The following is a 13,435-nucleotide window of genomic DNA, read 5'->3' as shown; positions in this document are numbered from 1 at the left end:
GGGGAAGGAAGGAAAGGGACGCAATATAATATCTGTGTAAATTTGCTGAAGTATGACGTGGTGTTGAAAGTTTACCCTCCTGGAATTTGGATCTAGATTCCCCCCCCCCCCCCCTTTTCTTTCTTTCCCCCCCCCCTTTCTTTTTTGTTTACTGACTTTGTTTATTCACAGATCACGGTCGCTTAAACCGCCGGGAGTAGAAGCGGTTGCAACGGGGCTGAGGGAGGGCGAGGAGGGGGGAAAACACCGGGAAGGGGCTGGGGAGAAGAAGGAAGAACGCTCAGAGTGAGGCTATTTCCTTTTATTCCCTGTCTGCCCCCAGTCCTCGTTGCGTTTCAGTCCGAAACAGGCCAGAGGATAGGGGAAAAAGGAAGGAAAAATAAAGGGAACTGGGGGGAAGCGGCTTGTGGAGCATCCCGGGGCCGGTACCGGCGGGGCGCGGAGCCCCAACCGGCGGCACCCCCGCGCCCGTGCTCTTCCCTGAGGGAGCCTTTTATGTGCTAATGAAACACATTGCATGCCTTGGTTCACAACGTGTGTGTCCTTCCCGTATAGAGACGGACAGATTTCTGGCTGGATCCCTGTTTTGTTTTTTTTTTTGGGGAAGGGTTTTTTTTTCCATCCCCCCCCCCCTTCCCCACCTCCTTTTTTTTTCCCTCCCCTTTTCTCTTCCCGCGGACAATGCGGAATTTTAAGAAGGATTTGAATGTTATTTCGCAAAGCAATGTCTACGAGTGCCGTAAACGCGTGGGAAAACAACAAGTGGTTGGGAGGACGGGCAGGAGGTTGCAGTGGGAGGGGGCAAAGACATGGAAAATAACCCGGGGGTGTCTATGGGGCGGCCGGGAGAAGCGGGAGGGGAAGGACAAATAAAGAGCATCCCGGTCTGCCGACGCCGGTTTCGCGAAGTTCCAGGGGTCCCCCCAATTCCCACCGCCATCGGGGGTGAGGAGCTGCCCCGACGGGGTCCCCCCCAGAGCCGAAGGGCTCTTTGCGGGGGGCAGCGGCTCCCCGATCCCTCCTCATCCTTTCCCCGTGTTGAGCTGCTCCGGGGGGAACCGTCGGGAGCGGAGCGGGACGGCACGGCGCCATCGGAGCGGCGGTGGGACCCCGGCCCGGCCGAGGAGGACAGTGAAGAAGAAGCGGGCGAATCCCGGTGGAACAGAGATGCAGGGGGAAAAAAACCGCCAATAACACTTTAATAGAGTTCTGTGAAAATCTGGCTAGTCGCTACCAGAATACACATTTTTAAGCCATAAATAAAGCATACAGAAACGATAAATTAATCAGATCCAAGTAGTTTACTCTCCCGGTAACATCAAGCGTTTGCTTCAATTACAACGATCTACCCTGACTTTTTTTATTGTTATTATTATCATTTTTCACATTTTTTTCTTTTTTTTTTTCCTTTTTTTTTTACCCCTCTTTTCCCCCTTTTTACAATATTACAAGACTTTTGGTCCTGGGAATCCAAACTAGCATGGGTTTCACACTGAAGGAGGGTTTCGTTTTGCTTGTGTTTCGTTGTGGTTTTTTTCTTCCCCGTCACTTCCACACAAAAAAATAGATATATTTATACCTCCTTGCGACGACGACAACGAAAAGTAATAAAATAAGCCCAATAGAACTCCCTTTTCCCAATCCCTTTGCCCCCAACCCCTCCCTCCCCACCAAAACCAAGGGAAAACAAGGGAATTGCAGCCCAACCCCAGCACGGGTGGCTTTGGGGGGTGACCCCCCGAGATGCTTGCGAGACACACGACTGTTGTTTCCCGATGGATGCAAACATCTGGAGCCAACGGAAAAGGAAATAAAAAGAAAATATATATAGATATATATATATGCATATGTACCGTGCTCGAGAGCGCTCATAGTCCACTGCTCTGCCAGGGGCTGCATGGGGGTACCGGGGGCTGCCCCCCTCGATGGGGGGGTGGGTTTTCCCCTCGCCCCTTTTAGGAGGAGTTCATGATGGGCCGGGAATACACACCTTGGTAGTAAGAAGTCTCTCCGGCTAAAGGGGAGGACTCTAAGGCGTTTTTGTTCGTTACGGGCCCCATGGCCAGGCTGCCGGGCATGGGCGAGGCGTAGCCCGAGTAGTGCATCACCTGCTCGTAGGCCTTCAGGTCCATTTTGTGGTGGTGGTGGTGGTGGTGGTGAGGGTGGTGGTGCTGCTGCTCGGAGGAGGACATCAGGTTGTTGATGGAGAAGGGGTGGTTGAAGGCGTAGTGGTGCTCGGGCTTGAGATGGGCGTCATGGGGCAGGCCGGCGTGCGGGGGGGCCAGGAGGTGCTGGGCCGGTGAGGACGCTGGCTCCCCGGGGCTCAGCCCTGGTGTCCCCTTCAAGTCAGCCAGGGCTCGCTTGTGGTCCTGGCACGGCGAGGTGCTGGCCGGGGACTCAGCACCGGCAGAGCCCTCGGAGCCCCCCGAGGAGCTACCTTCCCCCAGGGGCTGGCTTGGGGGCTGCCCGGGCCCCTTCTTGCCCCCACCACCCGCTCCACCGCCCGCCCCACCACTGTCCTTGGAGGCCAACTGCTTCTCGCACTTGAAGCGCTTCTGGCGGCGCAGGTAGCAGCCGTTCTCAAACATGTTGCCTGAATCGGGATGCAGCGTCCAAAAGGAGCCTTTTCCCGGCTTGTCCGGGGAGCGGGGCACCTTGAGGAAGCAATCGTTGAAGGACAGCGAGTGGCGGATGCTGTTCTGCCAGCGCTGCTGGTTCTGGCGGTAGAAGGGGAAGAGGTCCATGATCCACTGGTAGATCTCGCTCAGCGTCAGCATCTTGTTGGGTGACTGCTGGATGGCCATGGTGATGAGGGAGATGTAGGAGTAGGGTGGCTTGGCGTGCGTGTAGCTGCGCCGGTAGGTCTTGGGGTCCCGTGAGCGGTTGAGGTTGGACTGCCCGTAGATGGGGCTCATGGAGTTCATGTTGGTGTAGGGGGCCAGGGCATTCATGGAACCCGCTTGGCCACCCATAGGGCTCATGCTGGGGCTCAGGTGAGTGCCCATCCCTGCCACACCGGCTGAGCCCATGCCAGGCATGGCCCCCGTGCCCGGGGACATGCCGGTGAGCGAGGGGCTCATGCCCGTGTTGGCGTAGGACATGTTCATAGAGGTGGCGGCCGTCATGTTGGCCGTGGTGCTCATGGCCGACATGGTCATGTACGTGTTCATGCTGTTCATGCCCAGCCCCGCGTTCATGTTGCTCACCGAGGAATAACTCTGCAGGGGCAAGCGAAGAGAGAGGAGGGAGATTTGGGGGGGGGGGAACGGGACACGACGGGGTGGCCCTGCCGGGGACACTGGCAGCGGGGAGCAGTGGGGGGACCCCGCAGCCCAGCCCAGCCGGTAGCGCTGCCGGTGAGAGCGTCCGCAGAGCCGGGGTTCCGTGCCCCGCGGGGCGGGAAGGGTTAAATCCCGAAGGGCGGGTGGGGGGGGGGGTGTGTGGGTGTTTTTCTTGTTAATGAAAAGCAAATATATATTAAATAAAACAAAACAGAACCGGAACGGGGTGGCCGCAGGACCGGCGGCTCCGTCCTGGGAGCGGGACTGGGAGCAAGGGGAAGGGGAGCAAGAGAAATACCTGGAGGAGAGGGAAGGGAACGGGAGGGGGGAAGATAGCGAACGGCAGCCCCCACCCTGCCTGCACCCTGCCTGTGCCCTGCCTGCGCCCCGCTCAGCCCTCGGTGCCGAAGTTAATCGTGTCCCGGCGCTGGCACGGAGATGGGGACCCCAGGACCACCCCCCCCCCCTCAATTCGCGGTCTCCCTTTGCTTACCTCGGGCTCCCCGTAGTAGTTGCTCCAGTCCGTGTGCTCATGGCCTTCCATTTTCACCGCTCCCAGCATACTGGAAGTGGAGTGCATGGCAGTTTAAAATTTAACAGCCACAACAAACGACGACAGAGAGCAACCCAAAAAAAAAAACCGGGGGAAAAAAAAGCGCCCAGCCCTCCCTCCCCTCCGACGGAGCCTCTGGAGGAGGAGGAAGAGGAGGGAGGGAGGAAGGGGGGGGGGGTGTCGAGCGGCGCTGGCGCTGGTTTTTTAATCGCTGCTGCTCCTTGGGTGGGTTTTCGCAGCGCTTCGCGGCGAAGAGTCGCCCGGAGGCGATGGAGGAGCCGGAGGAGGAGGAGGAGGAGGAGGAGGAGGGAGGAGGGAGGAAGAAGAGGAGGAGGAGGAAGAGGAGGACAAGTGCTGCAGTGACGTGGGTGCCCGAGTGATATAGCACGGAGCGGCCGGGCGAGCCTCCAATCCCCAGGTCCTCGGCTGCCCATTTGAATAATCAGCTCACACCTAAGCGGGAGAGGCTCCTTCGCAGCCCCCCGCGCACCTATCCGCACCCCTCAGAGCCGGGACAACCCCCCCGGGCCCGGCTTCCCCCCGGTTTTGCAGGGGGATCCTGTGGGAACTGATTTCCACAAACCGCCCCCTTTTCCCCGGGCAGCCCAGAAGGGAGCCGACCCCCCCCCAGCACCCCCTGCTGGAGCTGCCGCCCCCCCCCACCGCAGCCCCGACGGGAGCACCCCTGTCCCGTCCCCACGCACCTTTCCTCCCCGCGGTGCTCTGCGGAGCCCCTGCGCCGGGCTCAGGCCGCTGCCCGCCCGGCCGTGCCCCGGCTCGGCCCCATCGGCGGGCCCGGCAGCCGCCGCTCTGGCTCTTCCCCGGGCTCCGGCTCAGGTACCTACAACAAATTCGTAACTAAAACAAACAGAGAGGGCGGGGAGGATGAGGAAGAGCGGTGGTGGCGCGGCGGGAAGCGCCGTCGGGGGCCCCGGGGGCTCCCCCGGCGCCGGGCCGGGAGGTGCGGGGTCCCGGTGGGCGCCGTCGGGGGCAGCGCTGCCGCTCCGAAAAGCCCCCGACAGCCTCGGAGAGAGGACAGGAGGGAGGGAGGAAGGAAATAGGGACAGACAGACGGACGGACGACAAAACCCACCCGGCTCCAAAACCCACCCGGCTCCGCCGCCCGCCCCATCGGCGCTGCTGCCTCTTCGGCTCCCGGCGGGGTCCGGCCGGCGGAGCGGGACTGAGCGCGGCTCCTGCTCCTGCGGGAGGGAGCGAGGGCTCCCCTCCACCTTCACCACCTCCTCCTCTTCCTCCTCCTCCTGCTCCACCCGCCCCGGGCCGGGGCCGTGCCTCCCCGGCAGCATCCCTGCCGCCCCCCCGGGGGATTCGGGTTCGCCTCTTTCCTAGATCCCCACCTATATCTACCCACCTCCTAAACCCCCCCTAAACCGCCGGGTTTGGGGTTTTTTTCATTCATTCATCCACCCACTTATTTATCTTTTTTATTTATCGCTCCCGAGAGGGGGGATGAACCCGCCCCATCCATCCGCGGAGGCTCGCGATAATTCTTAGATCCTAACCCAAACCCACCGCAGAGCAGGATTCCACCTCCCGCCCTCTGAGGAACCTTACAGCTCCCTCCCAGGGCTCCAGCACCCTCAGGAGTCATCGCCAACCCCGCTTCCAACCAGGAGGGCACGCTTCTATCGCGATAGCCGCGGCGACAGCGGCAGCCCGCCTCCCTCCCTCCCACCCCAGCCCTTTTCTGACGGTATTTAGGGGCCGTGGGGGTTGGATGGGGGATGACCCGAGGGGGGCTGTCTCCTCCGGGATGGGGGGGGACACCCCAAAAGCGGGGTGGGAGCGGCGGGTCCCCCCCGGTCCCGACGGCCAACAGCGGTGGCGGGGCGCCCCCTGTCGCCTGCTGCCTGTCCGCTGGGTCGGGGGCTGTCGGGGGACACCCCGGGGGACCCCCGGTGGCTGCATCCCCTGGGGCAGGGGTCTCACTCCATGGGAGCACCCTGCCTGTGCTGGGGGGTTGTAATCACCCACCCCGGGTGGCAGCAGAAAGGGGCTCCCGGGTTCACCCTGGCTCTGCCTTAGGACAGGCTCCCCACCTAATGCATCTCCATAGAGCTTTTTGCTCCCTGGAAGCATCACAAAGCACAAACAGCTCAGAATTCCAGGAGAATTCCATAAAATTAGCGACGTGGCTACTGGACATGATGGAGATCATCAGTTCAGGGATCCTGCCCGCTCAGCTCCCTGCTCACAGCTGACTTTGGACATTTAGGATGAGGTGTGGTTGGCTTTAGCATCGATTTTCCCCTCTGGACACGAGGTGAGCGTGTGCTTTCAGCATGGCTGGGTTTGGTATGGAAATTCCCAGTGAGCTCCACAGGAGAAGGAGAGAATCCATGGGGAGAACTTCTGTGTGCAATAAAACCATGCCCCAACCCCGTCTGGCACCTCTGCATAAGGTGGCACATGCTCCCGGAGCTCTATGGGTGCTCTATGGGTCCCAGTCTCACACCACTCCTCATGAGGTGCCACTTCCCTCTCAGGTCAGCAATACTTTGAATTCTATTGCCACTAAAGATGAGGTTTTTCTACCTCTCACCACCACCACCACCACCACCACCACCACCACCCCCCCCCATGTGTGGAATGGAAGCTGTGGAGCAGCAAAAGAGAGCTGCTTCCATGAGAGTCCTGTTCTCTTGGATTTTGACCCAGATTGTTCCCTTGAGGATGCTCCTCAGTTACAGAGGGTGTTCCTGCTGTTGTTCCTCCAGCCCTGACACTTAAATCCAGCTCTGCCTCCCTGGGCTGCTATTGCACCCTTGTCTGTTACAGGTTTGTATTGAAAGGGACCTTAAAGCTCCTCCAGCTCCAACCTCTGCCACGGGCAGGGACACCTTCCACTGGAGCAGCTTGCTCCAAGCCCCTGTGTCCAACCTGGCCTTGAACACTGCCAGGGATGGGGCAGCCACAGCTTCTCTGGGCACCCTGGGCCAGCGCCTCAGCACCCTCACAGGGAAGAGCTTCTGCCTAAGAGCTCAGCTCAGTCTCCCCTGTTCTGGCAGGTTCAAGCCATTCCCCTTGGCCTGTCCCTACAGGCCCTTGTCCAAAGCCCCTCTCCAGGTTTCTTGTTGGCTTCCTTCAGAGGGAAGGGTGAAGGTGGGGTCTGGGAACTGCCATCGTCCCTGTGCCACCCACTGCCACTAGTATTCCCTCTTGCTGCCTTTATTCCCAGTTCGTCCCCTTAGGATCCCTGGAAGATGCTCTTTGTGACATGGTTTAGTGGTGGCCTTTGTAGTCTGGGGGTAAAGGTTGGACTTGATTATCTTAAAGGTCATTTCCAACCTTGTTGGTTCTGTGATTTTAAGGCCAAGAGGCTCCGCTGGGCTGGGAACATCTCCAGGAGCCTTCGCTCAAACAAGCAGAACAGACAATTGGAGGAAGAGGAGGAGGATGAGGATGATGATTCCCATTTCTGAACTGGGGAAATATACTGGAGAGAGGTTGAGCATCCTCATCAAAGCCCTCAAGGTAGCCCCATGGCAGTGCCTGGCTCTCCAGCATGGCCCAATCCCAAGGTCACATTCAGGATTAGCTGGGCAATCCTGCTCCAGAGGGTGCTTCCATCATTTCTATGGGGGCACGTCAGGAAACAATATCCTTAGCTCATTGAAGGATTCAGGTGGGATCCTTTATTCGTCATTCAAGGATTTAGATGGGAACCACTGAAATAAGTGGAATTCCATGGTGGGAATTGCTTTTTCCCCATCCATGGAGTCACCTACACATGAAAACAGGCATCGTCAGCTGCGGCACCGGCGGGAATTACCACAATTACACCGTGTAATGTTGACTTAACTATTTGAAGAACTCAAGTTCTCTCCTAATTAGATTCTACATTTAATGGGGCTTCTTAATCCATGAAAATATTTTCCAAGGCTTTAACAAGTCTAACAAAGAAGAACCAGGAATGCACAGAATTTTGGTCATTTTTGATATCTGATCTGAGCCCAAGGATATCATAGAACCCGGGAATTGGTTGGGTTGAAGGGACCTTAAAGCTCATCCAATTCCAACCCTTGCAAGGGCAGGAACACCTTCCACTAGAGCAGCTTGCTCAAAATATGTCTCTTAACACTGGAATGATATTCCCAGGTTCTCAGGTACCCCATCACAAACTCACTTCATTCCCAGTTATCGCCAAGGATCCGGCTGGTCGGGACATGGCTGGCATCCCTATTTCTGGCATCTTCAGTCCTCCAGGTGCTATTTTAACCTTCCTCCCCACTCTGTAATTATTCAATGTGCCAGTTGAAGGTAACCAGTCACTGGAATCAGCGGTTGGCACCACAGGGTAAAATAAAACCCTGGAAGTGCCTGAAGAATGTGCTGGGGAGAGGAAATAAAGTTCCATTATTGTCCTGTCTCTGAGGACAGGAGGACCCCCCCTGCCCACCGGCATCACTGCGATGCTCAGGGAGTGGTGGCACCGCTATGAATGGGGACAATGAGCTCCTGAGAGGCAACTGGGAAACCTGAGGGCATTTGATAATGGGCAAGGACAGCCCAAAGTGGGGACCTCCCTGGTCCATGGCACCCAGGGATGCTGCGATGGGCACCGGGGCTGCTGGCACTGGGCATCCACCACCGTGTAGGACACGGGTGTGGGCAAAACCCCCTCCAAGGAGCCCACCATCAGAACGGTGCCTTCTGGAAAGGCTCTGAAGCAGAACAAACAGAGTGCATCTGCTGGCTGTTTACCGTGGCCCACGTGATGCCCTGCGCTGGTTTCCTCCATGAGCACATTTTGCTGGGTAAACAAGATGCGCAGGCATCTGGAATGATGTCCAGGGGAGGGAGAGGGCTTGGTGTGGAAAGCCTGGAGTTAAGGATTCACCCCAGCCCTGCTTTCACATGGTGGAGGGAGAAGGAGGTGCTGAGGGAGATGCCCAGAGACACCGGCTTTCCAGATGGAAAAGGAAAGGAGAAGTCTTCTGCACATCCCAGGAAAGTCCTGCCATGGATGTCTTCTTTAGCTCAGGCCCCAGAAGGCCCTGGCAGGCTGGGGAAGTTTTACCTGACCAAAGTATTCAGGTTTTGGTTTCACTTTTTTATGAAGGGGAAATATTTTTTCATGTTTAATGATCAGTTTCTGAAAACCGAAATGTCTTTGGTTTTACAATAAAAAAACAAACACTTGAATATAGAGACTCCTCCCAAACCCTCTGCTTTAAAAACTCCCCTGTTATTTCCTAACAAAACCCCTTTTCTGCTGGAAACCTTCCAGCCTGGCAGACTCTGAAGGTGCTTCAGTTCCAAAAGGGGCTGCAGGAGGAGGAAAGCAGCAGCTTTCATTATGGAGTGGGATAAAGCAGCCCCACTGCAGCCCAAGGTGGTCCAGTGCATCACCCAAGGTCCAGAGCATCATCCCCATTGCCTCAAATCTTAGAAACCCAGCCTGGTTTGGGTTGAAGGGATCTCAAAGCTCACTCAGTCCCAAACCCCTGCCACGGGCAGGGACATCTTCCACTAGAGCAGGTTGTTTGAAGCCCCTGTGTCCAACCTGGCCTTGAACACTGCCAGGGATGGGGCAGCCACAGCTTCTCTGGGCAACCGGTTAAATGGGGACCCAGTTACAAAAGGCCTAACACATCCCATATAACCCAAGAGTTGTGACCAGCCAAAGTCACTGGAGCATCCCATTGTGTCCATCAGGGGCTTGTGATACTCAACCCACAGACGGGATGCAGCTGAACAGCCTCTGGCTGGAGGATGGAGACAGGGGGACCGCAGGGCTTGTACCAGCACAGAACCCAAGATAACCATGGAGGAACCATATCTATGAACCCTCAGGCCATGGATGAAGGGAGGTTGAAGGGGTGCTGCTGCTGGGGCTGGTGTTGGAGCACGGGGACAGATGTGTGCACGGGCTGCCTGGTCAGAGGCCTCTTTGCCGGGGAGATCAATCCCCGACAGCTTCACTGAGGACTCTGACGGACATTTATAGCCCTCTGAGTCATTGCCGGCCTTGTTTAAACCAGTTATACCTGGCCAAGACCTTTAAAATAGCCTCATTTATACTGAAAGGCTCCTCTCGCGCGCGGCGGGTATAAATAGCAGAGGGAACCGCTCGCCGAGCGCCACAGCTCCTCCGGCCCAGGGAGCAGCGCGGTGGCACGCTCGGCTCAGTGTGACACCCTGTGTCACCTCCCCGTGTCCCCCCCTCCCCGGCTGCCATGGGGCTGGGGCACCCCGCTGCTCCCAAGGGACCCCGTCTGCCCGGGTGCCCCATCCGGAGCCGCAGGCTCATGGGAACGAGGTGTGCCTGGCAGAGCCACTGGGAAAACAGCCGGAGCGGAGGTTTCGGCTCCGAAAGAAAACACAGGAGCTCGCCTGGGCCTCAGAGCCTGTGTCTGTGAGCCTGCGGTTCCCTGACCACTAACAGCAGCCCAGGTTCACCCCATAAATCTGCTCAGGGATGCCAGCACATCCGGACCCCTGATGCTGTGAGCTCAGTGCAGCTCGGTTATGGTGGGGTCTTTGGTCCAGGATGGGCACCTCATCCCATGGACACCCATGGGTCAGTGTCACCCATCACTAGAGCTACAGGTTGCTTCCACCTGCAATGGTGTTTCAGTTCCACACCACTGACCTCCAGGACAAAACTCAATCTCAGCCTGTCCTGAGGATCCAGGAAAGCTTTGATTGTGTCATTGACTTAACTTTTGCCATCATCTGGCTCGGCAAACCTTTCTTTATGCTAAGAAAATGGATTTTTCCAATGAAAAACCCCACCGCAAGTTGAGGAAGAGCATTCAGCACCTGCTTGTGGCCCTATAAATGTCTGCAATGAGGCTGGTGGGAAAAGGGGCAGCTTGGGAAAAGGGGCAGCTTAGGGAAAGGCATCCCAAAAGCTGAGGCTGCCCATTCCAGGTAGGGCATGGGGATGGAGCCGCAACACCCACCTGGCTTTCACCCAAGGGCCACCTCCTGCATGCTGCTGGGACCTTTTTCCCCACTAAACCTAAGCCAGTGTTTCCTTCCAGTTAAAATCAGCATCCCTGTACCTTTGGGGGATGCAGCAGAAGCATCCCTATGGGGACCAGCATCACAGCCAAGCCCGCAGCACCCGCTCCTGATTTGCCACCTCGACGACGGCACGTACCCGGCGGCGGCTGCTAAATGAAGTGCAATTCCAAGGGAGCGCCGCGCTGCAGCGGGATGGAAAAGCTCTGCCGGAGGCAGCAGCTCCGGCTCCCTCCAAACATTTCCCACCCCCCCCCAGCTCTGATCTTTCTCTCTCTTTTTCCCTTAGAGGAAACAGTGCCCAAACCAACACATGCCTCAGGAATGATTTTACATGGGTCGGACAGCGCTTTCTCCTGGAAACCCTTCCAATCAGCTGCATTCACAAGCAGGGGTTATTTTGCACAGGTTTTCTGAGTACGTTTTGTTTTGGTGCCAGAGTAAAGACCCGGAGGTACATATTTCAGCCCAACCTGTAACACCATCATCGTCACTGGGTTTCAATGAGGAGAGGGGTCTGACCTACATTCCCAGCCCTGCCTGGGAAGGAGCTGGGGCATCCCTTTACATCCCTGCTTTGCGATGCATGGGACCCTGCTTCTCTCCATCCTTGGGCTGTGATAGTGTTAGTTTAGTGGGAGGTGTCCCTGCCAGTGGCAGAAGGTTGGAACTGGATGATCTTAAGGTCCTTTCCAACCCTGACTATTCAGTGATTCTATGATGCTGGGGAATGGGGAATTAAGCACCCAAGGCCACGATGCCGGGTAAGGGGGTTTTGAGCATCCAAGGCCACGCTGCTGGGCATGGAGGGGATTGAGCATCCAAATGGGAAACCATCTGCCCCCCTCTTCCCCGCCAAGCAGCCGCCGGGTGTTTTGCAGCCTCTAAAGCCCCGCTCTGCAGGGGTGGAACAAGCTTAACCAGAGCTTTTTAAAGCTCTCCCACCTTCGCCTCCTCTCTTCCTCTGGGTCGGTGTCCCGGCGGCGGCAGAACAAGACGGCTACAGAGGGCTGCTGGAAGCCGTCTGTGTGAAATACACTGGGAGGCCTCTTTTTTTTTTCCCTTGGCTTGGAAAATATTTCCTCGCTGCCGCAGGCTGCGGTGACAGCAAACATTCCTACCGGGAATGGCGCAGGGAGGCAGAGCTGGGGCGCCCGGCGCCGGCTCCGAGGCTGCCACTGCTCACCGGGGTGCAGCAGCACCCATTGACTTGCATTCACCCGCTCCCCGTGGGAATAGGGGCCACTGCGGACAAGGGTCCTTTATACTTGTAGGATTCAGGTTTGTTTTTCCAGTGGGGAGACGGGGGCAGCTCCAGTTTAGCTCCAGCACGGGGAGAGCCCTTGCCTCACGCGCGCCCTGGTTTCGAGGAGCCGATGGGTCACACGCAGGGATGAAAAGAGAGGTTTGTTCATAAAGAAAAGCCCAAATCCATAACTGTTGGGGAGCAAAACAGCCCATTAAAGGCAGGGATGTGGTTGTAAACCAACAGAGCTGCTGCTATTTCCAGCTGCCTGTTTGGGTGCAGGGGCAGAGGTGGTGGCTCCTCCATCCCTGGTGTGCGCCAGGGGGATTTTGGTAGGCACCGGGCTGGCAGCACGTGGCACGCACATAGGGTGAGCAGGCAGCCCACAGGCAATGCCAGCCCTAGGGAGGTGAAGCCATGGGTGAGGAACTAGGGGCTGGTCCTAATATCTGGACCCGGAAACCTGGAGAGGGGCTTTGGACAAGGGCCTGTAGGGACAGGCCAAGGGGAATGGCTTGAACCTGCCAGAACAGGGGAGACTGAGCTGAGCTCTTAGGCAGAAGCTCTTCCCTGTGAGGGTGCTGAGGCGCTGGCCCAGGGTGCCCAGAGAAGCTGTGGCTGCCCCATCCCTGGCAGTGTTCAAGGCCAGGTTGGACACAGGGGCTTGGAGCAAGCTGCTCCAGTGGAAGGGGTCCCTGCCCGTGGCAGGGGTTGGAGCTGGAGGAGCTTTAAGGTCCCTTCCAGCCCAAACCATTCTGGGGTTCTAAAGGCACCTGAACATCCCCACAATCTCAGTTTTCCTCTTTTTCCATGAATAACCAGATGGTGATAGCTTGGAAAAGAGAGATATAAAAAAAGGAAAAAGCTGACATCTGAGGCACTTGTGGATATTTTCCTCCAAATATTTGCAGATGCAGAGCTGCAGACTGCTGAATCACCTCATCCAGCTGGGAAAGAGCCGGTGCTGCTCTGAGGCTGTGCCTGCAGGCAGCGGGAGGGAGCCAGCAGCAGAGCTCCTGTTTCCCTTCTCTTCCCACCCTTGGAGACCCATTCCCTGGGGACATACAATGATCCAGTCCCACCCAGTGCTCACTCCAGCTGGGCACTGCTTATCTCTGGGATCCGGCTCCCAGTCTCCATGCCCCAACCCTTCCCCACCCCATTGCCAAGCTAATTCAATCTGTGCACAGGAGGCAGAGCTCCCGAGGTCTCTCACCAGGAGTTAAATCCACTCTGGAGGGGACATGGGACCACTACACCCCTCATCAGCCAGGCTCTGTATGCAAGCAGCAAGGCTCGTCCTTATCTCTCTGCAGGCACCGGCTGCAGATGTGCTGCCTGAGCATCCTCATCCACCAGCATTTA

At 57.3% G+C, this 13,435-nt stretch overlaps 1 protein-coding gene across 1 annotated transcript; it reads right to left on the bottom strand.

The window, feature by feature from the left end:
- Nucleotides 1-1,955: 1,955 nt before the first annotated feature.
- On the bottom strand, nt 1,956-3,861 carry FOXA2 (forkhead box A2; the record flags this gene model as incomplete). The annotated part of the gene is made up of 2 exons (XM_080616356.1): nt 1,956-3,218; nt 3,775-3,861. The coding sequence occupies 2 exons, from the start codon at nt 3,859-3,861 to the stop codon at nt 1,956-1,958; spliced, it is 1,350 nt and encodes a 449-aa protein (XP_080472482.1).
- Nucleotides 3,862-13,435: the final 9,574 nt, after the last annotated feature.

This window comes from Psittacula echo, assembly GCF_963264785.1.
Source record: "Psittacula echo genome assembly, chromosome: 4".
NCBI classification, from domain to species: domain Eukaryota; kingdom Metazoa; phylum Chordata; class Aves; order Psittaciformes; family Psittacidae; genus Psittacula; species Psittacula echo.
Note: the sequence above shows the minus strand (reverse complement) of the source record. Positions and strands in the feature narration are given on the sequence as shown.